Source organism: Narcine bancroftii, chromosome 4 (genome assembly GCF_036971445.1).
Source record: "Narcine bancroftii isolate sNarBan1 chromosome 4, sNarBan1.hap1, whole genome shotgun sequence".
Taxonomy (NCBI): domain Eukaryota; kingdom Metazoa; phylum Chordata; class Chondrichthyes; order Torpediniformes; family Narcinidae; genus Narcine; species Narcine bancroftii.
In genome coordinates this window covers 240,490,265-240,515,074 of record NC_091472.1, presented here as the reverse complement: position 1 = coordinate 240,515,074, position 24,810 = coordinate 240,490,265, and the positions used below count along the sequence as shown (strand labels likewise).

Below are 24,810 nucleotides of genomic sequence, written 5' to 3'. Positions count from 1 at the left end.
CATAGCCATCTATTCTGATCTTCAAGAGGTCCAAATTTTGCTCTTAATGCTCCTGTGGAAGCCCTTATGGTGACGCACATAGTTATAGCAGCGAACCGGCCCCGCTTGTCACACGCGGTCAGTGGGGCAGCCACGGCAAAGATGGCGCCACAGGACCTTCTCTTCTGGTCCAGACTGGAAGACCGCATGTGCGCTTGCGTATTTGTGAGGTAATCTCCAGAGCACAAGAGGCGGGCCAGACCGTCTTAAAGGCTGCAGCGCAGAATTCAAAATAAAGCAGTTGCGTTATTTGGGCTCTCAGCCAGTTGCCTCAGTCTTTTCGCTGCGCTTGTGCACAACCTACTAGACCCTTAGGATTTTCCTTCCACGTTATCAGCTAAAGGGGAAAAGGTCACCCGCCCCCCCCCCCATGGTTTCCTTAAGTTTTTTTTCTTGCAATTTTTATACTCCTCAAGTACCTCATTTGCTCCTTGTTGCCCACTTTCTTTTAATTTATTCTTTTTCTTTTCCAGAATGTGGCGAGGTCAGCTTTTTACTGCTCATCCCTAACTGAGCTCAAAGGGGTGGTGAGGAACCATGTCTTTGAACTACATCATGAAAGAACTCCTACAATTAGGTGGGGAGCTTCAGGATTTTTAATAGCAGTACTGGAAAGGTGATGCAGCTTGAAGTCAGGATCATCTGCAATCTGGAGATGGCAATATTGGTTGTGTAAACTGACACCCCTTGTCCTACTTGGTCACAGAGCTCAAGGATAAAGGAGCTGCATTAGAGAAGCCTTTAGGTGTATAATCAAGATTTCTCTATTATCATGTAATAGTAAAGAACATATAACATTACTCAAAATTGCCTTCTGTTTGCCACAAGACAGTTATTATTAGTGTCACTGGCACCCCTTACAGTAAGAGAAAGAAGCAAAAGAGTCCCTTCAGAGTCACTGAGTGTCTACGCATTCGCTCCAACACTCTCACAGCTGCACAGATCGATCGGCAACCAGAGCTCTTGATCTAAACCTCCGACTTGATCAGGAAGCCCTCAGAACCAGAGACCATTTGGGGCTCCTTCTTGCCTTCAGCACCTTTTCAAATCTTAGTTCTGATATCTCATTTCCATGAGCCAGTCTCCAGCAACCCGCAGCCTGTGCAAGTCCCTCACACTAGGTAGATAGTTCCCATCGCAAGGGAATTAATGATGGCAAATGTGGGAGAGGGGGTGGAGAAGATAAAGTCAACTGCCTTGCCTTGAATGGTGTGGAGGTCATTCGATGTTGATATCAGGCAGAATTTCATCATGTACCTGATGCATACCTTGTAGATTCTGCAAATGACTCTGGTGTGTCAGGAAGTAGGTAATTTGTTGTGTAGGATACCCTGCAACTGACTTTGCAGTCACAATATTTACTGGCATAGTCTGTTCGGTTAAGTTTGTGGCCAATGGAGCACCTCAGATTATGGACGGTGAGGTACTCTGATGACAGAGCTAGTATAATAACAAGGACAGGTGGTCAAGCTCACTCTTGTTGAAGAAAGGGTCTTCTATGGTACAAAGGTTGCCAGTTAGCAGCCCATACCAAGCTTTGGTCTTGCTGCGTGCTTGCATGAACTGGTTTATTTTCTGAGGTTTTCAAATGGAATTGAACATTGTGCAATCAGCAGTAAACATCCATATTCCCAACAGTGTCATAGATGGAAGGTCATTGATGGACCAGCTGAAGATAGCAAGGCCAAAGCCTCTGCTGTGAGGAAGTCATGCAATGATGACTTAAGGTTGGCTGGCATGATTGAAATGCAACAAGCATAACCTTGGGGCAAGGTACAACTCCAAATACTAGACATCTTACACCTGAGGATGAAGGATATTAAGTTGAAGATGGTTAGGACTAGGTCACCAACTTGAGGAACTTCAGTGATAATTTAGTATAATCAACCTCAAAGTATTTGAAATGTATCAACATTAATTGCCCTGTCAAGATTCTCTGAGGTATCGCCAAAACGATCTTGCATTTTCTCTACCAGCACATGATGGCTATCCCTCGATTTCCAACATATTCATATGCCCATCCACATCCCTGCACTTGACCACTACTACTGGCACTTACCTGTACAAGGATAAAAGTAGATAAGATGAGAAAGTGTTTAATTAGGGAAGGGTTAATTACGATGAGAACTAGGGAGAGTAAACAGGAGAAAGCACAGAAGCGATAAGGAGGATGTTTAGGCTCCACTTGCGCAGGGTTCTGGGCAAGTTTATCCCAATGAAGCAGGGAAAAGATGGTAGGAAAAGGGAACCATGGTTGACAAAACAGGTGAGGCAGCTAGTTAAGAATAAGATGGAAGCAGGCATTAGATTTATGAAGCAAAAAAAATAAAGGACTCATGAGAATTATATGGTAGCCAGGAAGTAAGTTAAGGAGTTAGGGGAGCTCAAAGGGGGCATAAGGCCTTGGCAAATAGGATTAAGAAGAACCCCAAGGCATTCTATGGTTAGGTGAAGAAAAAGATGACAAGAGTGAAGGTAGGACCACTTAGGATAAAGGAGGCAACATGTGCCTGGAGGCACTGAAGGTTGGGAAGGTCCTAAAGGAATACTTTGTTTCAATAGGACCTTGGTCAGGGTGAGGTCAGAATAGAAGAGGCTTGTGTGCTGGACCATGTTGCTATTGGGAAAGAGGAAGTGCTGGTTCTTCTTCAAGCATTAAGGGGCCAGACAAGATATATACCACATTTCTGTGAGAAGGCAGGAGCATTGCTTGGGCGTTGGCTATGATCTTTGCTTCCTCCTTGGGCACAGGAGGGGTGCTGGAAGATTGGAGAATGGAAAATGTGTTCTCCTTTCATTAAAAAAAGGTAATAGGAAGAAACTGGGAATTATAGATCTGTGAGTCTTTTATGTAAGTGGAGTGCAAACCTTTGGAGAGTATTCTTAAGGACAGGATTTTTGAGCATTTGGAAAAGTACAATCTACTCAGGGATAGTCAGCATGGCTTTGTGAGGGGGCAGCTGTGCCTCACAAGCATAACAGTTCTCTAAGGAGGTTACAAATGAATTTGATGAAATAGGATGGTAGGTGTGGATTTTTGTAAAGCATTTGACAAGGTCCCCGCCAAGAGAGAGACACATTCAGAAAGTCATGAGGCATGGGATCCATGTAACCTTCTCTGTATGGATTCAGAAATAACTTGCCTATAAAAAGGCAGAGAGTATTAGTAGACAGAAAGTATTCTGCCTCGAGGTCAGTGACTAGTGGAGTTCTGCAGGGATCAGTTCTGGGGCCCTGCTCTTTAGGATTTTTTTTTTTAAATAATGATCGAGATAAAGAAGCAGAAGGATGGGCTTGTAAGTTTGCGAATTATACAAAGGATGGAGGAGTTGTGGATTGTGCAAAAGGTTGTTGACGGTTACAAAAGGATGGAGTTCAATCCAGATAAGTGTGAGGTGATGCATTTTTGCAACCTGAAGGCTGAGTACAGGGTTAATGGTTGGATACTTAACAGTGTAGAAAAAGGAGAAACTTTATGGACCAAATCCATACATCTCACACAACTTGATAGGATAGTTAAGGCGCCTATGGATTGCAGGGCTTCATTAGTCAGGGAATTGAGTTCAAGAGTCAAGAGGTCAGGTTGCAACTCTACAAATTTCCAACAAATTTCCAGTGAAACCACACTTGTGTTCAGTTCTGGTCACCTCCATTTGGAAGCTATGGAGAAGAGGCAGAGGGTTGCCTAGGTTGGAAAATGTCTTCTGAGGCAAAGTTAGCAAAGCTAAGACTTTTCTCTTTGGAGAAAAGGATGAGAGGTGATTCAATAGAGGTCTACAAAATTTTGAGAGGAACAAATAAGGTAGACAGCCAGCACCATTTTCCCAGGGCAGGAGTAGTAAACACCAGAGGACGTTTGTACAAAGTGAAGGAAGAAAAAGTTTAAGGGAGACATCAGGGATTTTTTTTGTTGTGGGTGCCTGGAATGCCTTGCCAGGGTGGTGAGGGTGGAGGGTGAAGTATTAGGGTATTTAAGACTTAGAAAGCCACATGGTTGAAAGAAAAATAAAGGTCAAGATCAGAAGGGTTTAATTTTTCTTTGGTAGGAATATATAGGTCAGCACTAACAGAGAGCTGAAGGGCCTGTATAGAGCTGTAATGTTCTATGTTCTGCCATCGTGCAATAAAAACTTGTCCCATCACATCATCTTTAAACTTTCACCCCATCAGCTTAAACGCCCGTGTTCTAGTATGTGATATTTTCATAATGAGAAAAAGATTCTGATTTTGGTATCAATTCCTCTCAGGATTTTATAAACTTCTATCTGGTAGCCTCTCAGCCTCCCACATCCCCAGAGAGAAAAAAAATAACCCAAATTCCTCCACTCTCTCCCCATAACTCATACCCTCTAATTCAGGCAACATCCATATAAACCTCTTCTGTACATTTTGCCAAGCCTCAACATCCTTCCTTTCCACTGTACTAAGGTTCTGAATTTAAATAAAGGGAATTATGATGGTATGAGACAGGAGTTGAGTAAGATTGATTGGGTGGTGTTTATGGGGGAGTTGACTGTGGATAGACAATGGAAAGCATTCACAGATCTAATGGAGAAATTGCAAAAATCGTTTATACCAGTTTGGCATAAAAATAAACCAAAAAAGGTGACTCAACCGTGGATAACAAGGGAAATTAGAGACAGCATTAGGTCCAAAGAGAGAGCATATCAATTGTCCAAAAAAAGTACCACAACCGAAGACTGGGAGCAGTTCAAGATGCACCAAAGGAGGACAAAGGGATTAATCAAGAGAGCAAAAATAAATTACGAAAGTAAGCTTGCGGCAAATATAAAAACCGACTGCAAAAGCTTTTATAAATATGTCAAGAGGAAAAGATTGGTGAAATCCAGAGTAGGTCCTTTGCAGTCGGAATCAGGGGAATATATAATGGGGAATAAGGAAATGGCAGACCAATTAAATTCTTATTTTAGTTCTGTTTTTACAAGAGAGGATACAAATAACCTCCCAAGGATGTTGGGAAACATAGAGACTAATGCAAGGGAGGAACTGAAAGAAATCAGTATCTCTAAGGACATGGTCTTGGGGAAATTGATGGGATTGAAGGCAGATAAATCCCAAGGGCCTGATAATCTACATCCTAGGGTACTTAAGGAAGTGGCCATTCAGATAGCAGATGCTTTAAGAATTATTTTCCAGAACTCGATAGACTCAGGATCAGTACCCATGGATTGGAGGGTAGCTAATGTTACCCCACTATTTAAAAAGGGGGGTAGAGAAAAAGCGGGGAATTATAGGCCGGTGAGCCTTACATCAGTAGTGGGCAAAATTATGGAATCCATTATTAAGGATGTAATAGTGGAGCATATGACTAGCAGAGAAGGGATCGGACGGAGTCAACATGGATTTACAAAAGGTAAATCGTGCTTGACAAGTCTATTGGAATTCTTTGAGATGGTGACAGGTAAAATAGATGGGGGAGAGCCAGTGGATGTGGTGTACCTGGACTTCCAACAGGCCTTCGATAAGGTCCCGCATAAACGACTGGCTTCCAAAATCAAGGCTCATGGGATTGAGGGCAAAGTATTGATGTGGATTGAGAACTGGCTGGCAGGTAGAAGACAGAGAGTTGGGATAAATGGCTCGTTTTCTGAGTGGCAGGCGGTGACCAGTGGGGTGCCACAGGCATCTGTACTGGGACCCCAGCTGTTCACAATTTACATTAATGATCTGGATGAGGGGATTGGATGTAATATCTCCAAATTTGCAGATAACACTAAGCTAGGAGGGGTTGTGTGCACGGAAGAGGGGGTCAGGAAGCTCCAGTGTGATTTGGATAAATTGAGGGACTGGGCAGATACATGGCAAATGCACTACGATGTGGATAAATGTGAGGTTATCCACTTTGGTAATACAAACCGGAGGGCAGATTACTATTTGAATGGCAATAGATTAAGAGATGGGGAAGTGCAGAGAGACCTAGGGGTACTTGTACACCAGTCTTTGAAGGCGAGCATGCAGGTACAGCAGGCAGTTAAAAAGGCAAATGGTATGTTGGCCTTCATATCAAGAGGGTTTGAGTATAGGAACAAGGATACCTTACTGCAGCTGTACAGGGCCTTGGTGAGACCCTACCTGGAGTATTGTGTGCAGTTTTGGTCACCTTATCTAAGGAAGGATGTTCTTGCAATGGAGTGAGTGCAGAGGCGATTCACCAGGCTGAGACCTGGAATGGCAGGAATGACATATGAGGAAAGATTGCGCAAATTGGGATTGTACTCGCTGGAGTTTAGAAGATTGAGAGGGGATCTCATAGAGACATATAAAATTCTGGCAGGACTGGACAGAATGGATGCAGATGGGATGTTTCCAATGATGGGAAAATCCAGAACCCGGGGTCATGGTTTGAGGATAATAGGCAAACCATTTAGGACCGAGATGAGGAGGAATTTCTTTACCCAGAGGGTGGTGAATCTGTGGAATTTATTCCCACAGAGGGCAGTAGAGGCAGGTTCATTAAATATATTTAAGAGGGAATTGGATATATTTCTTCAGTATAAGGGTATTAAAGGTTACGGAGAGAAGGCGGGGATGGGGTACTGAACTTTAAGATCAGCCATGATCTCGTTGAATGGCGGAGCAGGCTCGAAGGGTCGAATGACCTACTCCTGCTCCTATCTTCTATGTTTCCATGTAAGTGTAGCCGAACCAATGTTTTGTATGGCTGCAACTTGAGTTCCTTACTTTTCCACTCAATGCCCTACCCAATGAAGACAGCATATCATCTGCTTTCTTTACCAGCCTATCTACTAAGGATCCATGAACCTTACCCCAGATCTAAAGAGGTGTAAACAAGATACAAGATGGCCACATTGAACTATATGACTATAAACATTAATGGAATACATAACCAAATTAAAAGGAAGAGGCTACTAAATTTACTGAAAAAAGAAAAAATAGATATAGCATTTGTGCAGGAAACGCATCTAACTGAAGAGGAATATAACAAATTAAAGAGAGACTAGAGGAGGAAATAACAGATTCAGCAGGGAGGTATGTAATGGTGAAGTGTCAGATATACTCAGAATTTTGGATTTGCTCAATATATATGCACCTAACGAGGAGGATCAAAAGTTTATGCAAGATTTTTTTTGAAGCTTGCAGACATGCAAGGAAACATTGATAGGAGGGGATTTTAACATAAATTTGGATCCAATGTTGGATAAAACTGGTCAAAAGACAAGCAAAAAGAAAAAGGTAGCCAAATTTATGGTTAAAACAATGCAGGAAATGAAACTTATGGATATATGGAGGAGGCAGCACCCAAAAGAAGAGGAATATTCATACTACTCGAGTAGGCATTGAACATACTCAAGGATAGATACGTTTTTGTTGTCGACACATTTTCAAGGGAGAGTCAGGAAAACTGAGTATAAAGCTAGACTACTTTCAGATCATTCACCCCTACTATTGGCAATAGAACTGGAGGACATCCCACCAAGAACATATAGATGGAGGTTAAATCCCATGCTACTTAAAAGACAGGAATTTAGAGAGTTTATTGAATGTCAAATTAACACATATTTTGAAATAAACACAGAATCGGTTGAAGATAAATTTATATTATGGGATGCAATGAAAGCCTTCATTAGAGGACAGGTAATAAGTTATGTAACTAAGATGAAAAAGGACTACAATCGGGAAATAGAGCAGCTGGAAAGGGAGATAGTAAGTACAGAAAAGGAACGAGTGAAAAGGGACAATATAGAGAAAAAGAGAGAACTGGCGGATAAAAGAAAATACAAAGCATTACAAACATACAAGCTGGAGAAGAACATAATGAAAACAAAGCAAAAGTATTACGAATTGGGAGAAAAAAAACACAAAATATTGGCCTGGCAACTTAAAACAGAACAAGCTAAAAAAAAACCGTATTGGCATCAAGGAGAAAGGTAAAACAAATCACATATAACCCAACAGAGATTAATGAAGACTTTAAGGAATTTTATGAACAATTATACCAAACTGAGAATGAGGGGAAAGATGGTAAAATAGAAGAGCTTTTAGCTGAAGTTGAATTGCAGAAGTTGCAAGGAGGAACAAAACAAATTGATAAAACCATTTGAAATAGAGGAAGTGCAGGATATATTGAAAAAGCTACCGAACAATAAAATATCAAGAGAGGATGGATTTCCAATAGAATTTTATAAAACATTTAAAGAGTTATTAATTCCTCCTCTCCTGGAAGTAATGAATCAGGTAGAAAAAACACAAAACTTGCCAGACTCATGTAAGATGGCAATAATTACAGAAATACCAAAGACGGGGAAGGATCCATTAACACCAGTACCATCTAGACCAATATCCCTACTTAACTCAGATTATAAGATAATAGCGAAATTATTAGCAAACAGATTGGCCGACGGTGTACCAAAAATAGTAAAACAAGATCAAACTGGATTTATCAAGAAAAGACGAACAGCAGACAATGTCTGTAAACTTATTCATTTAATTCACGTAGCACAAGGATGTAAAAGACCAATGGTGGCTGTTGCCTTGGACGCAGAAAAAGCCTTTGACAGGGTAGAGTGGTACTACTTATTTAAAGTATTACGGAAGTTCAATCTGCCAGAAAAATATATTAATTGGATTAAAGCATTATATAATGGTCCGTTGGCAAAGGTAGTAGTAAATAGATATGTATCGAACCAATTCAAATTAAGTAGATCAACAAGGCAGGGATGTCTATTAACCCCAATCACTGTTCGCCTTAGCAATAGAACCATTGGCAGAGCAAAAAGAATAGAAAATAAAATAAAAGGGATAAAAATAAAGGTGAAGGAGTATAAAATCAGTTTATTTGCAGATGACATCATAGTAAACCTAACAGAACCAGAGATATCAATAAAAGAACTACATAAGAAATTGACAGAATATGGAGAAACTTCGGGGTATAAGGTCAACACAAATAAAAGTTAAGTGATGCCAATGGGTAATGTGGATTATACAGAATTTAAAAAAGAATCACCATTTAAATGGTAAACACAAGCGATCCGATACCTAGGGATCAGGTTAGACAATAACTTAAGCCACTTGTACAAATTAAATCATCAGCCATTAATAAAGAAATTACAAGAAGACTTAGAACATTGGAAAACATTACCACTAACGCTGATGGGAAGGGTAAACCGCATTAAAATGAATGTGTTCCCAAGGATAAAATACTTATTTCAAACATTACCAATTCCCTTGTCAGGGAAATCTTTTGTTGAACTAAAGAGGAAATTCTTGTGGAAAGGGGGGAAACCGAGGGTAGCACTAGATAAATTAACAGAGAGGTATGACCAAGATGGTTTGCAGTTACCAAACTTCAGAAACTATTATAAAGCCGCACAATTAAGGTATTTACCAGACGAAAGAAAAAACCAGACTGGACTAAAATAGAACTAGATAAAATAGGAGAGAAGGTACCGGAACATATACTGTGTAAGTGAGATGAAAAGCTCGTGAAATATAATAGCTCACCAGTATTGCATCATTTACTTAATATATGGAAGAAGATTCATGTAGAAAGGAAAAAAATGAATTACCAAATACCAAAATTGTTATTGACGCAAAATCCACTAGTCCCTTTTACAATAGATAACCTTTCCTTTAAAGAATGGGAGAGAAAAGGAATCAAGAGAATAGAGAATTGTTTTTTGGGAAATAATTTATTAACATTTGAACAGTTGAAGTACAAATATGGAGTAACTCATGGTACAATGTTTCCATATCACTAACTGAAATCTTATTTAAAGGATAAATTGGGAAACAGATTGAGATTACCAGAAGGAAGCAGCTTTGAATATGTGATTACAGGCACAATGATTATTAAAAGATTTATAATGAACATGTACATTAAGCTGCAAGATAAATAAAATGATGAAGTAAGCTATTAACCTAAACAAAAGTGGGAAAAGAATTAAATATAAAAATAGAGAATAAAACATGGGAAAAGTTATGTTCTGGAACTATGAAGCATACAATAAACACAAGGTTACGGATGTTACAGTATAATTGGTGACACAGGTTACATATTACTCCTCAAAAATTAAAAGAATGGGATCCAACAATATCAGATAAGTGTTTCCGATGTAAAAATGAAATGGGAACAACAATACATGCAATTTGGGCATGTACAAAAGTGAATGTTTTAGGAAGAACTAAATCAGATACTAAATAAAATCACAAATAATAACATACCAAAAAATCCAGAGATCTTTCTTTTAAGTAACATAACTAGTAAAGAATTAGGCCTCAAATTGGATAAAGCACAAAAAAGATTCATTATGATAGCCTTAGCAGTAGCAAAAAAATGTATAATGTCAACTTGGAAAATGGAAGAGAATCTGAGAATACAGCAATGGTACATGGAAATGAATAAATGTATTCCACTGAAAAAAATAACAATTTAAAAAATAAAGTCACATTGTTTGAACAAATTTGGGAACCATAAATGGAACATAACAGAGAGAGCTTGCCTCGGAACTCCAGCCCCTAAAAAGATAAGAAGATAAAACTATTTGATTTAGTGTGTAAAAGAAGATGACATATATTTCTTGTTTGTTTTTCCCTTGTGGGAAGACATTGTTTTATGGTTTTATTGTTTTGTATATGTTGAATATTTATAGGTTTTGGAGGGGGGTGGGAAGGGGTGAGGGAGGGAGGGGGAAAAAGAAGGGGAGAAAATGAAACTGTGCATATTTAATGAGAAACGTTTGTACATATTTTGGTTGATATGGCTAACAGTGTGAGAAATAAAAAATTAAAAAACCTTACCCCAGATCACTGCACATCAATGCCTTTATGAGACCTGCCATTAATTGCATGCATTCCCTGAACATTAGACCTGCCAAAGTGCAACTTCTCACACTTGTCCAGGCTAAGCTCCACCTGTTGTTTCTCGATGGAGTCTTAGATAACCCTCAATTTTGGTGACTTGGGAAATAAGAAAGTACAATATCTGCAGCTAATTTAAAGGAAGTATGAGTAGGTGGAAGGGAAAGTGAGAAGTGGGAAGGATAATCACACACAAGGTCAATGTCAGCATTGATGATTTCAGTGTTGGCAGTTGTCATGACTTCAGCAATGGCTGTTCCAATAAGAGCCAGTATTATTTCCTGCATGGAAGTGTACTTGACCTTTCTGCTTAGCTCTGGCTGTGCTCTACTTTGTTCTGCAGACTTGTTTGCAAACTGTGAGATGAGTTTTAGGTTGGCAGTGCCATTAAGTATGTATCCAGGTATTGTCCAGTTTTGTTGTTTGAGAGTATTGGTAACTAAGTAATTCTGATGTGAAGTTTAGGAGAAGATTCAGCAGGGTTCAAAAACCTTGGTGTCTCTCTTCTTTCTCATACTTTGGAATCAATTGTAGAATGACAGGATGTACCAATAGCATGGCTACTCGAGCTATTGCCTCACAGCTCCAATTACTTGGTTCAATTCCACCATCCAGTGCTGTCTGTGTGGAGTTTGCAGATTATTTCCATGACCAAATGGGTTGCTCCCACCCCACCTTCCCCAGTTCTCCAGCTCCCCCCACCAAGTCATGAGAAGTTCATTGATCTCCGTAAATTGTCAGTGTGCAGATGAATTGTAGAATACAAAGGGAGTTGACGGGAAATGGGAACACAGAGACCAGATGGGCAAAAATGTTTTCCTTATATAAGGAAATATTAGCCGCCAGCATCTCCAAGCAGCTTTGGTTGAGCAAAATCTATAGATCTCATATTTGAAATGAACTACTGACCTGCCATCAACAGCCTTTTTCAGAAAGAGATTTCCAACTTCTGCCATGTGTTAATGGCCCTGAACTTTATGTGTAAGGCAGCCTTGGTCCAAGGCCAATTATATTCTTCCCAAATATTCCGATCATTGCTTTTTGTTACACAAGTGCTAACATTATTGCTGTTGTACAAGTTATTTTTCTGTATTATACTTTCTGTATTATAAAACCTAATACAGAGGGCTGAGAAAAGAATGCAGAGATTCAGTCCACATCTTTGATACAATTACTGGCTCATTAAAGGAGACACACAACTCATGGCACAATCAGAATAATTTTTCATTCCACTCAAGCAAATGAGTACATTCAATAAAGAATTAAAGTTTCTTCAAGCACTATTTAAATTCAACAGACAATTTAAGATTCAAGATTCTGATTCCTTTATTGTCATGCAAGAGTACATCAAATGTGATATTACACAAAATTGCCTTCTGCTTGCCAAAGGCAGGCAAAGAGTCACCATTAGTGTTGCCTGGCACTCCTTACAGCACCAGAAAAAGAGAATCCTTTCAGAGTCTTGTCTGTGGATTGTCTTCCAGCAGCCTCTTCAGCTGTACGGACCCCGGTTCAATCCACCAGCAAACCGAGGAGCTCCAGATCCAAACCTCCAACACAATCAGAAAGCCTTCAGCACCCAAGGCCCTTTAGGAGCCCTTCTTGCCCCAAGCAGCTTCTCAAATCCCAGCTCCAATACCTGGTTCTCGCAGCCAGTCTCCAGCAGCCGATGGCCATTGTGGGTCCCTAGGCCACGTCGCCCGCAGCCTGTTTGGGTCCCTCGGCCACTGAACCCCTCACTGGTCTGCCGCCATGGTCACCATCCTGTTGCAGGATTTTAATTTAAAACATTATCGGCCCCGTAAGCAGGCCACTTAAAGCCTGTACAGAGCCAGTGGCATTAGGACCAGGCAGTTCAACCCTTCGGAGTAGCGCTGCGTCCTTGCTCTCCCAGCTCTACGTCAGCAGCAGCAATGTCATTGCAGCAGTTCCAGCATCGCTTCCACTTCTTTCAGACAATCACTCTTGTTCCCTATTCACCACTGAGCCCCATCTAAAAGTAAACCCAATGTACAAATAACCTGTTCTAACCTGCTGCTAATAACTGAATTCACTGGCAGCACACCTGATTTGTGCCACCCACACATTTCTGCATTCAGCCAAGAAGAATTATGCTATTAGTTGACAAAGGTCAGCTTCAGGGGGCCCGTTTTATTTTCATGTTCTGTGTAGATCATGCCTGACAAACCTAATTGCATTTTCTTTAGGCAGTGAACAAAATGCTAAAAAAGGGACATTGTGGACATTTTCTATTTGAATTTTCAAAAGCAACATGGGAGAGGTGGAGCTCAAGCGAAAAGGTCGCAAGAGAAAGACATGAGAAAAAGAAAAACTTTAAAAATATAACTAGTTTCCAACATTAAGATACAAGACCGATGTTCCTCTCCTGTCTCTCGCTTTCTCCTTTGTCGAACTCTACAGGCTCGTGAAGAGCTTCTGCCAATGTTGCTTCACTTGTTTGGGCCCGGATTGAACTTGGTTTGGCCACTTGATTTTATTCTGAATTTACATTGATGCACAGGACTGTAAATAATTGAGGTATTCCTGGTCCAAGTTCAAATTTTTTTGAACTTCATATGACCTTAAAGGTTAAATTCAATGTGGTCATGACATTCAAAGTCAAATGTTACCCCTACTGAACCTCCTGAGACATTTCTAGAGTGCCCCATATTGATTTGCATGGAGAACAGAGATATATCCACAAATATATATTAAATTTCCTGTAGTTAGGTGATAGAAACTGCATATAATACTCCAAATTTGGCCTCAACGTCTTCACTATAGCATCCCAAATCCAATATTCAACACTTTGATTTATGATGAATTTTAAGTTAAATTATTAGAATAAATCAAACATTTATAGTATTCCTTCAATTTAGAGGAATAAAAAAAATGAATCAAATCACAGGAACGTATGGGCTAGGCAGAAACAACTTGTATTATTTGGGAATTCCTAACGTAGAGGCAGTCTGATTGGTCAGGATTAAAATCAAGAATTCACTTGAGAATGACGGCACTTGGAACATTTCCACAGTGGTTAATTCTAAATCAGAGTGATTGAATACGTTAACAAAAATGGTTTTAAGGATTACGGGGCAAAGGAAAGTACATGGAGCTAGATTGGAAGGAGATACAGGTAGACCCTGAGTTACAATGGGGTTCAGTTCTGGAACTCGCATCGTTAGTTGAAATTACCTTGAATTGAAATCAGGCAAATAAAACGCAAGATCTCGCCAAAGAATCGTGAGACCAGAACCATCGTAACTTTGAAGTATCGGATGTTGGTACATTTTAAGTAGGGGTCTATCTTATATGGTTTCACTGAATGGCACAGTTAGTTCATTGGTTCCAAGATTTGTACTAGGAAAGTAGAACTAATTGGATAGCTTTTGTGTGTCTCTCCCAACTGTGTCAATGGCCTTTCCAGTGCAGAAGTTCTATGCTTCTACTCTGCAAAGGAGCCTACATAGAAGGTGGATGGTACTCAAAGGGAGGAGTATCATACTCCATTGAGGACAAATTCAACAAAAATGTTTTTACCATTGCAGGCTTGATCTGAGCAGGGCGCTAGAAACTAACAAATGCGACAGTGAACTTTTTTTCCCCAAGAACTAAATAACAATTACTTTGGTTTATCTGCCATTGAACTGAAAGCAGAACTTCATGCTGGCTTGAGCAGATAAGGTGGAAATGAGAGGGCTACAGTATGTGTGGAAACTGTTTAAACAAAATTATGAGCTCATACAGATACCAAAGTAAAGCAATGTGCCATGATGGAACACAATTCAAAAACAGAGGGAGGATGGACGATAGTCAAAATACCAAAAGGCACCTTAGAGAAGGTGAGATAGAGTGGAGCTTTGTCACAAAGGTTTAATGATCAAGTACTTGGGGTGCAAAAATACCCCCAAAAATTGCAGATGCTGCAGATGCAGAATAACGACTGGAAATGCTGAAAGCACTCAACAGGCCAGGAAGAGAAGCGGCAAACTATGGTCAAGAACAGAAGGGACTGAGTCCTGAAATGTTAACCAGGTTCTCTTTCCACAGATGATGCAGAGGCCTTCAGTATTTCCAACCTTTTCTGTTCTCCTAGGCCCACTGCAAACCAGGAAGTCCGGTGTGCATGTGCAGTAGTAAACTGAGGGGAGGGTTCGGCATCTCCATCAAGAGCTCTGGTGTGCAGAGGAGGGAGGAAAGGGCATAGGAGGGAACACCACTAAGCATGAGGTCCTGCTCCTGCCTGGGAGGCCGCTCTCCTTGATGATGCCAGGACGAGGGATTCTTCAGACTGCTTGCGGCTGGGAGGCAGCAGCTCGCAGTTTGAGAAAGAGCATTGGAGAGAAAAGTAAATAGGGGAAGGTAAAGAAGAAATGGAAAGAGAGGGGCAGGAGATACAAATTACTTGGATGAAGTAGTGGAAGGATAGGTCAGTAAGTTTACAGATGATTCAAAGGTTGAAAGTCTGGATAAAGTAGAAGATTGTTATGGGTTGCAACAAGATATAGACAGGATACAGAGAAATGGAAGTTGGAATTCAGTGCGGATAAAAGTGATGCACTTTGGAAGGTCTAACTCAAAGGTGGAGTATGTGGTTATCAGCAGGATTCTTAATGGTGTGGAGATTTTGGGGTACAGGTCCATAGGTCCTTCAAGGTTGCCATGCAAGTCGATAGGGTAGTTATAAAGGCATGTTGGATTTTATTAGTCAGGGGATTGAGTTCAAGAGCCGCAAGGTAATATTACAGCTCTATAAAACTCTGGTTAGAATATTGTGTTCTTTCTGGTCACCTCAATACAGGAAGGATGCACATTCTTTGGAGAGGGACCAGAAGAGATTTCCAAGGATGTTGCCTGGATTAAGAACATGTCACATGAAACAAGGATGACAGAGGGAGGGTTTTTCCTCTTTGGAGTGATGAAGAATGAGGGATGACAATAGAGGTACACAAAATTATGAAGGGCTTAGGTGGACAGCCAACACCTTTTCCTGGGACAATACAATAGGGCATCTGTTTAAGATGAGTGTCAGAAAGTTTTAGGGAGCTGTCAGAGGCAAGTTTTACCTCCCCCCCCCCCCCAAACATTCACAGAATGTGGTGGGTGCCTGGAATGTATTGCCAGAGGTGGTGGTGGAGGCTGGTGCAATAGGGACATTTAAAAGGTTCTGCAGTAGTCATGTGATGACAGAAAAATGGAGTTATGGGCTGTGCAGGAGTGAGATTGATTGATGTGTAGGAATACATAGATTGGCACAATACTGTGGCTGAAGTGCCTGTACTGTAATGTTCAATGTTCTCAATCAAAGCCTAATGGATGAAGCAACAGGAACAATGAAAATAGGTGATAGGAAAAGTCATTCAGGCTGTAAAGAAAAACACGAAAAAGTACTGTATCGGAAAAAGTTAATATGTTTAAAAATGGGGAATGATTAGGTAGTTTAGATCACTTTTCACGAGCAAATATCACGAGACAGTTAAAAAGCTGCAGCAGGCAGTGAAAGGTTGCCAAGTGACAAGCCAGATAAAGACCCCGGTTCAAGACAGGTTTTGAGATCCAAGTTCAGCCTATTTGAAATCTCTGTAGTGATTGGTTGTTGGTTTCTCCTGAAATAGGGGAAACAGGAACTCTTTGGAGAAACCTGGAAGGCAGCACATTTCTTCAGAAAGACACTTCGGTTGCTGATTGAAGGAAATCAGTTTGCATGCCCGATGAACAACTCTCTGCACCCACCAAAGACCTTCCTGACTGGTAACAACAGAGCCTGTTGAATGTAATGACTGTTTAACTCTGTGGGCAGTACTGATACCAATGAACTTGGAGGTGAACGGTAAAAGAAAGAACCATCTTTAAGACACGCACGCTTAGAATTAGGAGGGGGATAAGTTAAATGTTGATCTTATTATTCTGTATTAAGAAAATAAAACCAACTTTATTTAAGAAGCCACTATCTTGGTGAATTTCTGTTGCTGTGGTTTGTGAGTCCTTAGGGCTCGTAACAAACTGTCCTTACAGTGGGGACAGAAGCCTTACATTTGTTATGCATTCCTACTTGTATCATGAACAAACTATGACGCTAAGCAAAAAGAAATCTACATGAGCCTTGATTAAAAATAACTTTTAGAAGAGTGAAGCAAATAAATGAATTGAGGACCTGCTGGGGATTAAAAAAGATTCTAAGAACAGCAGGAACATTTGGATAAGCAATGCCATGGGATGGGATTTTTCCACAGAACCTCAAATATAAAAAGTCACATGAATGCATTTAAACATTTTGTTGAATACCCTTTGCAACTGTTCAACTGCCAAGCAAGGAAATGCAGCAAAGAGAAACAAAAGCCATAGATGCGGAGTCTTGTGAAGGCAATGAGAAGGTGGGAGGACTTCAGTTGGTCAGGCAGCATCTATGGATACAAATGATCACTCAATGATTCAATTTGGAACTTTTTAACTGAGAATATGCAGCTGTTCCAAGAGATAAATGGGTGAAAACAAAAGCACTAGTATAAAACATATCCACAGTTGGCTGGGATTAACCAATGCTGGTTTAAGGGTGGGGGGAGAAAGAGAAAAGCATACTACTACAGTATAACTCCAATTATCCAAAATCCTCAGTTATCCAGATATTTTTTTGGTCCCAGAAGTGACGTCTGTTTGGCTCCGAATTTTCTTTTTGGATAATTGAGGATTTTACAAAAAAAAATCAGAAATCGTTATTTATCTGAAAAATTTTCAAAGCTGAAATGACATCATTTCACCTCCGACAAATTGTGGATTAATGAGGATAAACGATACAAATCAGAAATCCTCATTTATCTTGGAGCCGAACTGATGTCACAGGTTGAAAAAAATTTGGAATTTTGGAAAAAGCGGAGTAGAATTTTGAGTTTTTGGTGTTGGGGTTAAATATTATTTTAAGCCTTCCCTTGTTGTTTATTGATGTTTAAACACTGTTACCACTGCTGTTGCTACTGGGCTGTTTTTAAAAAATTACCATTTACAATAGTGTATCTGAAATAGGCCCGGTCCCAACCATTTTGGATAATCAGAGTTGGACACCAAAAGTCAAATATTTAAAATAAATGAATTCTTGAAGCTGAGTTTAAATACTGGTTTCTACAGACAAAAATAGAACTAATTAACGCAAATCATTTTCCAGAGTACAACTCGACTGAGCACACAATGACATTTTACAAGCCCGCCATCAATTCAAATTATAGTAACTAATCTGTTGGTCGCCCCCACACTTCCTTCATGCATTTTATCCTCTTTAACAACCATTCATTTTGCAGTTAATTTGATTATGCTATCTGAAACAATTGCCACACCATTGTAATATATGTGCATATGCGAAAAAAAATCACCTTTTCTTCCAACAAGCACAAGCTTCAAGAAGGTTGAATTCAAACAAGTGCATTTCAGCCACCTTGATGAATAGGCCCCCTATGAAAACGGCATTAACAGATTATCCAGGCATTATTCCCTTGTCCTTTCTGTGAACCTGCTGCATGTAAATTGACTGCTCTGGGTATCAAAAACTAGTCTGCTGGCTTAAAAGTTTTTCAGAGCAATGGAAGAGGAGGGGGGTGACATGAAGGAATGTGAAAAATACTCAAAACAGTGCAACTTTTTGCAGACCATCTCAGCTTCTTGCATTCTTCATGTAAAATTTACAAAGAAGAAATAGCCAAGAGTCTGATCAGACCAAAATTTAATTGACATGAAATGTTTTTGTAAATAACAAACTGAAGTCTTGAAACTTTTTGTAAAAAAACAAACTGAAGTCTTGAAACTTTTTGTAAAAAACAAACTGAAGTCTTGAAACTTTTTGTAAAAAACAAACTGAAGTCTTGAAACTTTTTGTAAAAAACAAACTGAAGTCTTGAAACTATCAAATTAAAACATCCTGAATCAACCAATTAAAAGACACTTGCATCAGTATTTTAAAATATTAAACAAACGTGCCTGCTTTTCAAGATGAATATAGTTTTAACTAGAGAAGTCTCTTAAGTCCTCTAATGTGCACAAATCCCGTACACACAAGATGCACAGTTATCTTCACAACCAATAAGTATGAAATAATTGAGCAGATCTGGAATTGATTTGTGCCATTTTATTAAAGCATTTTCTTGAAGCTTGAAACAATCACAGTTCCTCACATCAGTGATGTGAAACTTCAGCCAATAAAAGAATCAGTGCCTGAATCATCTGAATCACATAATCTCATATTCAAACGATGTGAGTCCCCATTATCTGCAGAAAGCTTTGTAAATGGGGTGGGGTGGATTTAACCTTTTGCTGGTCTCAAACTGATAATGAAAACCCATAGAACAAGAGAGCATTTGAGCACAGAAACAGGCCCATTGGCCCATCTAGTCTGTGCTGAATTGTTTATTCTGTCTGGCCCCATCAGCTTGCACCCAGGCCAGTGTTCTTCATACACATCCCATCCATATACCTATCCAAATTTCTCCCAAAAGATGAAATTGAACTTGCATCTAATCACTTCCACTGGCAGCTCATTCCACACTCTCACCGTCTGAGTGGTTCCCTCTAAAGTCCCCCTTAAACATTTCACCTTTTTTCCTGATCTTATGTCGTCCTCTAGTCTCGGTCTTATCCAACCTCAATGCAAAAACCCTGCTAACATTTACTCTATTTATACCCCTAATTTTTGGGTCTCCCCTCATTCTCCAGCACTCCAGGGAATAAAGTTCAACCTTTCCCTACCACTCAGCTCCTCAAATCCTGGCAAGACATTTGTAAATTTTCTCTGCACTCTTTTAATCTTATTCATTTACTAGCAGGATACCTGTGTTTCCTGGGAAATAAAACACTCAGTTGTTGTTGGCTCCAAAAGATGTCATCTAAAATTTGGACTCTGCTGTGATGGCTAGCAGCAGGATTTTCAATAACTGTGGAGGCTCAGCCAGTACAGGTATGCTAAGTTTTCCATTGGAACAATATAATCACTGGCATTTCATCTTTCCACTTCTTTGCTCCACAATGTTGGCATACCTCTGATATGGAACCAATTGCAGCTGCATTAATGGAAGAATACTCAAAGTCAATTGAGTTATTGAATGCAGCATTTAGCAGGTTGGCTGTAGTAAATGGTGCTGCCCTTCGGCTGGAGGCTTTTGTTTGCATTTGCTTGGAGTCTTGCTTGTTCTTCAGCATGCCTGGCAGCATCAGCACTGAGGCGGGCTTGGCGTTGTTCCTCAGTTTCCTACTGCCTGCTCCTCATTTGCCTGGAGGCCCGAGCACTGAGGCAAGCCTGGTGTTGCTTTGGTCACTGCTCCTCATTTGTCTGGAGGCCCGAGCACTGAGGCAAGCCTGGTGTTGCTTTAGTCACTGCTCTTCATTTGTCTGGCGGCCCGAACACTGAGGCAAGCCTGGTGTTGCTTTGGTCATTTGATTTTATTCTGAATGTTCATTGTTGCACCGCACTGTAACTAATTGAGGTGTCCCTGGTGCAAGCTCAATTTTTTTTGGAACTTCATATGACGTTAAAGGTTAAATTCAATGTGGTCATGACATTCAGCATCAAATGTTACCCCTACAGAACCTCCTTGGACATTTTTAGAGTGCTCTATACTGATTTGCATAGAGAACAAACAGACATACATGCAAAAATATATTATTAGATTTCCTGTAGGTAGGTGACTAAAACTGTATACTATACTCAAAATTCAGCTTCACTAATGACTTGTACAACTTCAACATTACATCCCAACTCCTATACTCAATACTTTAATTTCTGAAGGGCAATATCCCAAAAGTTTCATTTACAACCCTAACTACCAAATTGTATATTTGTATTCCCAGAACCCTGTTCTCTACCACACTCCACAGTGCCCTACCATTTATTGTGCAAGTCCTACCTGATTCATCCTCCCAAAGTGCAACACCTCATGCTTGACCACATTAAATTCCATGTGCCCTTTTGCGGCTCATTTTCCCAGCTGGTCCAGATCCTGCTGCAAGCTTTGAAAGCCTCCTTCGCTGTTTAACACATGCCCTAATCTTGTGTCATCTGTAAATTTGCTAAACATATTTATCATATTATCATCCAAATAACTGATGTAGATGACAAACAAAAATCACCCAGCTCTATTCTCTGAGGTACACTACTTGTCACAGGCCTCAGCCTGAGAGGCAATCATCCATTAACACTCTTTGGCTTCTCCTGCAAAGTCAATGGCAAATCCAATTTACTAATCCTGAATATCAAGCATCTGATCCTTCCTGAATACAGAGTGTGAACTTTCTTGACCATCCTCCCATGCGGGACCTTGTCAAAGTCCATGCAGACAGCATCCGTTGCCTTTTAATTAACTTTCTAGATAACTCTTTGAAAATCCCTCAAGATTGGCTCTGTGTATGGTAAACCATGATGTATATCCGGTCCTTAAGGCTCAACAGCCTACAATTTCCTGGATTATTTGGAAAGCCTTAAGCAACATCCTCTAACTCCTCACCCATGGCTAAATATCTCTGCAATCACCCCTGCATTTTACACAGAACGCAGAGCATTACAGTACAGGCCCACGATATCCTACCAAAAAAACTAAACCTTTCCTACCTCGTAATCCTTGATTTTTCTTTCATGCATATGCCTATCTCAAAGTCTTTTAAATGCCCCCATTGTTCCAGCCTGCACCACCATCTCCTGCAATGCATATTTGGCTCAAGACAGCAAGCACCTCCTCCTCCCTCACTTTGATTGTGACTGTTTTCCATTGAAAAAATAGATACAAATAAATCCGTCGAAGATCAACCCATTTATCTTTGCTCCATACATTGCTGACCTCCAAAAGGATTAATTTTGTCGCTTGCAATCCTTTTGTTCTCAATATATCAATGCAATTTTCCCTTACCTTTTCTGCCAGATAAATCTCTGCCTTCATGTTATCCTCTCAATTTCCTTCAAGTATTTTCTTGCATTTCTTCAACTGAATTACTTCATTTGTTTCTTTCTGCCTAAACCTGCTATGTACCATCTCCTCCTTCTATACCGGGTCCTCAATATCTCACAAAAATCACAAAGCTCCCCATCTCTGTTATTCTTGCCTTTAATTATGACAGGGACATACAAACTCGGAACATACAAATGTTTACCTTTCATGGCTCCCATTTACCAAGCACACGTTCACCAGAAAACAACCTGTCCCAGTCTATACTTGCCAAATCTTTCCTATTCCACAAATTAGTTTTTCTCCAATTTAGAATCTCAACCTGAGGACCAGACCTATCCATTTCCACAATTATCTGGAAATTAATGGCAATATGATCTCTACATTCAAAGAGTTCTCCTCCACACATTTCCATCACCTGGCTAGTCTTGATCTCCAGTAGGAAACATAGTAGCGTGAATAAAAGCTCATGACTGCAGGGACAACACTCGCTTTTATCTGTTTATAACAAAGGGTAGGGTCTTACAAGCATCTTCAGTAGGGGTTTAGGCAGGAAACCTGGGTTACATTTGGATAGATGGAGGTGGAGCCAACCATCTGCTCAACTCATCACCAATGAATCTCCATTCACTGCAAACACTCTATTTGGGACTTCTATATATTGATTCAGGAAACTTTCCAAAATGCAAAACCATCCAGCCCTTTTGCCTCATGGGAGTCCCAATCAATATGTGGTACATTAAAAATAAACAATAAAAAAAGCAGTGATAAGGAGATCAAGAAGTTGAATTGATAAGCTTTTGAATTTACTAACAGAATAAAACATCCTTTAGCACTGCACAGATATTGACGCAACAAAAAGACTGGTACAAACCAAAGGGGAAGACAGGAAGATGAGACAAAATTCTAAAACTTGGACTAAGTTTTAAGTATTCAAGAGGAAAAATATGGGAATAGAGTTGAGCTGACACCATGGCTGAAGAGGAAAGATGGACTTCCACAAAAGTCCAGAAGTGGAGTTTGCTTCAACATTAATACATAATTGATCTTTGCCAAGAGACTTTGTTTAAGAAACAACTCTGCCTTGCACCTCTACTTGCACAATTGTACTGACAAGCACATGGCCTCCTGTACTTCTAAAGGACATTTGTCCTTACTGCATTAAGTTGTGGTGTGAAGCTGGCATCATTCCCTTTACTGAGTGAAACACAAAAGTCTATGATTGAAATACTGGAGGAACTTGGCCAGTCTTGCAGCATCTATAGGAGATAGATACTGCTGATGTTTCGGGCCTGAGCCCTTCTTCAAGGAACAAGTCAAGTTACTTTTATTTGTCATTTATACCATGCATCGCTGGGAAAAAAAAATGGCGTTTCTCCAGGACCACGGAGCAGACTTACATAAACACAAGTTAAAATATTAAGTCATATACAATAAAAGTCTATGGTACACTATCCACACATGTTCTGGGAATTCAGGAGCCTGATGGCTTGGAGGGAAAAAAAAACTGTTGCCCAATCTGGAATTAAGGGCCCAAGTGCTATGGTACCTCCTACCAGATGGCAGAAGGGAAAACAGTTTACATGAGGGATGTGTGAAGTTCTTCATGATGTTTATTGTTTTCCATGTGCATCATGTATTGTAGATATCCGTCATGGTAGGAAGAGAGCCCCCAGTGATCTTTTCCGCTGATTTCACCATCCTCGACAGGGACTTTTTGTGGTGAGCACTTTCCACAACATTCCAGCAGTACAAAAACAATTTGGCTTGGAGGTATGGTTAATTCTGGAGCACATCTCCAATGCTCTGAAGGTGTTGTTTGGTCTCATTGTCTCATGCTCAATGATCTCACCACTGCTTTATATCACATAGTAATTGAATTGGACAGAGGTGATAAAGATCTCAGAAGGAAACCAAGATGAAATAACTATTCAGTTATTTGGTTATTATCTATTATCTGGTTCAAGATGCTTGTGACACTTCCAAATTTAGATGGTTAGTTAAAGAGGATATTTATTTTGCCATCTCCCCATTGCAATTTTTATTTGTTCAAGAGTGAATTTTACTCTCCTCACTTCTGCCCTCAAACAGGCAGAATTAACAAATTTTCTTCTCAACCAATATTCAAAGACATTTAGCTTGATTCACATTCAGTTTTATGGGTCAAGCACCGCTTGGAAATTACAAATGGAAGAAAATATTTTTGACTTGCTGATATTTGGTCATTTCAGATAAAAAAGTTATATTGAACATTACGTCAGGCAGTGAAATTTATATAGATTTCATATATGGGTCTAGAATTTTAGTTCTTAGTATCATTTACTCAACCACTAAAGAGAAATATAAGAAATTTGTAAAGTTAAATCACATAAATAATCAAAAGGCTCATCTATGTCGTGCAAAATTCACATGCAATTTCACTTCACAATGCTTCATCTCTCCCATGTTCCTGCAGTTTTCATTGAAATCACAAGACATTACAATTATTGCTTTGATGGCATTTTAAACAAGATTATACTTACATTCTGTGTAATGCTGTAGCTGAGCAAACTCTGCTGGGCTTAGGATAACCCACGTCCCATCACACATCTTCTAAAAATCCACTTAACCAAAATTCGTACTCATGAAGAGAGAGTAGAACAAATGCTGAAATCGTGCTTCTAGAAAAATATGGTCCCAGAAGACTAATCCTCTTTTCAAACACACTTCAGAAGGACTTGCGATGCTTTTAGTTTAGCTGATACATTTGATTGCAAACCCAGTAAATCACAGTTCTCTTCCCAAGGAAGTCTCTTAAACCAGGATTAATTTCTCTTATGAGCAGCTCCATGAATGAAACGTGTAGAGTGAAATCCATTCATATTTTTGCTGGGCAAGTCACACAACCTTGCTCAAATCTGGAAAAAAAACACAAAAATAATCTTGCAAGCAAACCCACTGGAATAAATCACAGAATTTTATTGTTTACAAGGATTAAACATCATGACCACACATGATCAATTGCTGTCTTCTTTTC

At 39.8% G+C, this 24,810-nt stretch overlaps 1 protein-coding gene across 3 annotated transcripts in view; it reads right to left on the bottom strand.

The window, feature by feature from the left end:
* LOC138761771 (diacylglycerol kinase beta) overlaps positions 1-24,810 on the bottom strand; it is a 618,073-nt gene that overhangs the window by 510,573 nt on the left and 82,690 nt on the right. For all 3 annotated transcript variants that reach the window (XM_069934483.1, XM_069934480.1, XM_069934482.1), the window contains exon 2: positions 24,317-24,691. In XM_069934483.1, the coding sequence (XP_069790584.1) occupies positions 24,317-24,383 (67 nt within the window). In that variant the 5' untranslated portion in view covers positions 24,384-24,691. The remainder of the gene's footprint in view (positions 1-24,316; positions 24,692-24,810) is intronic.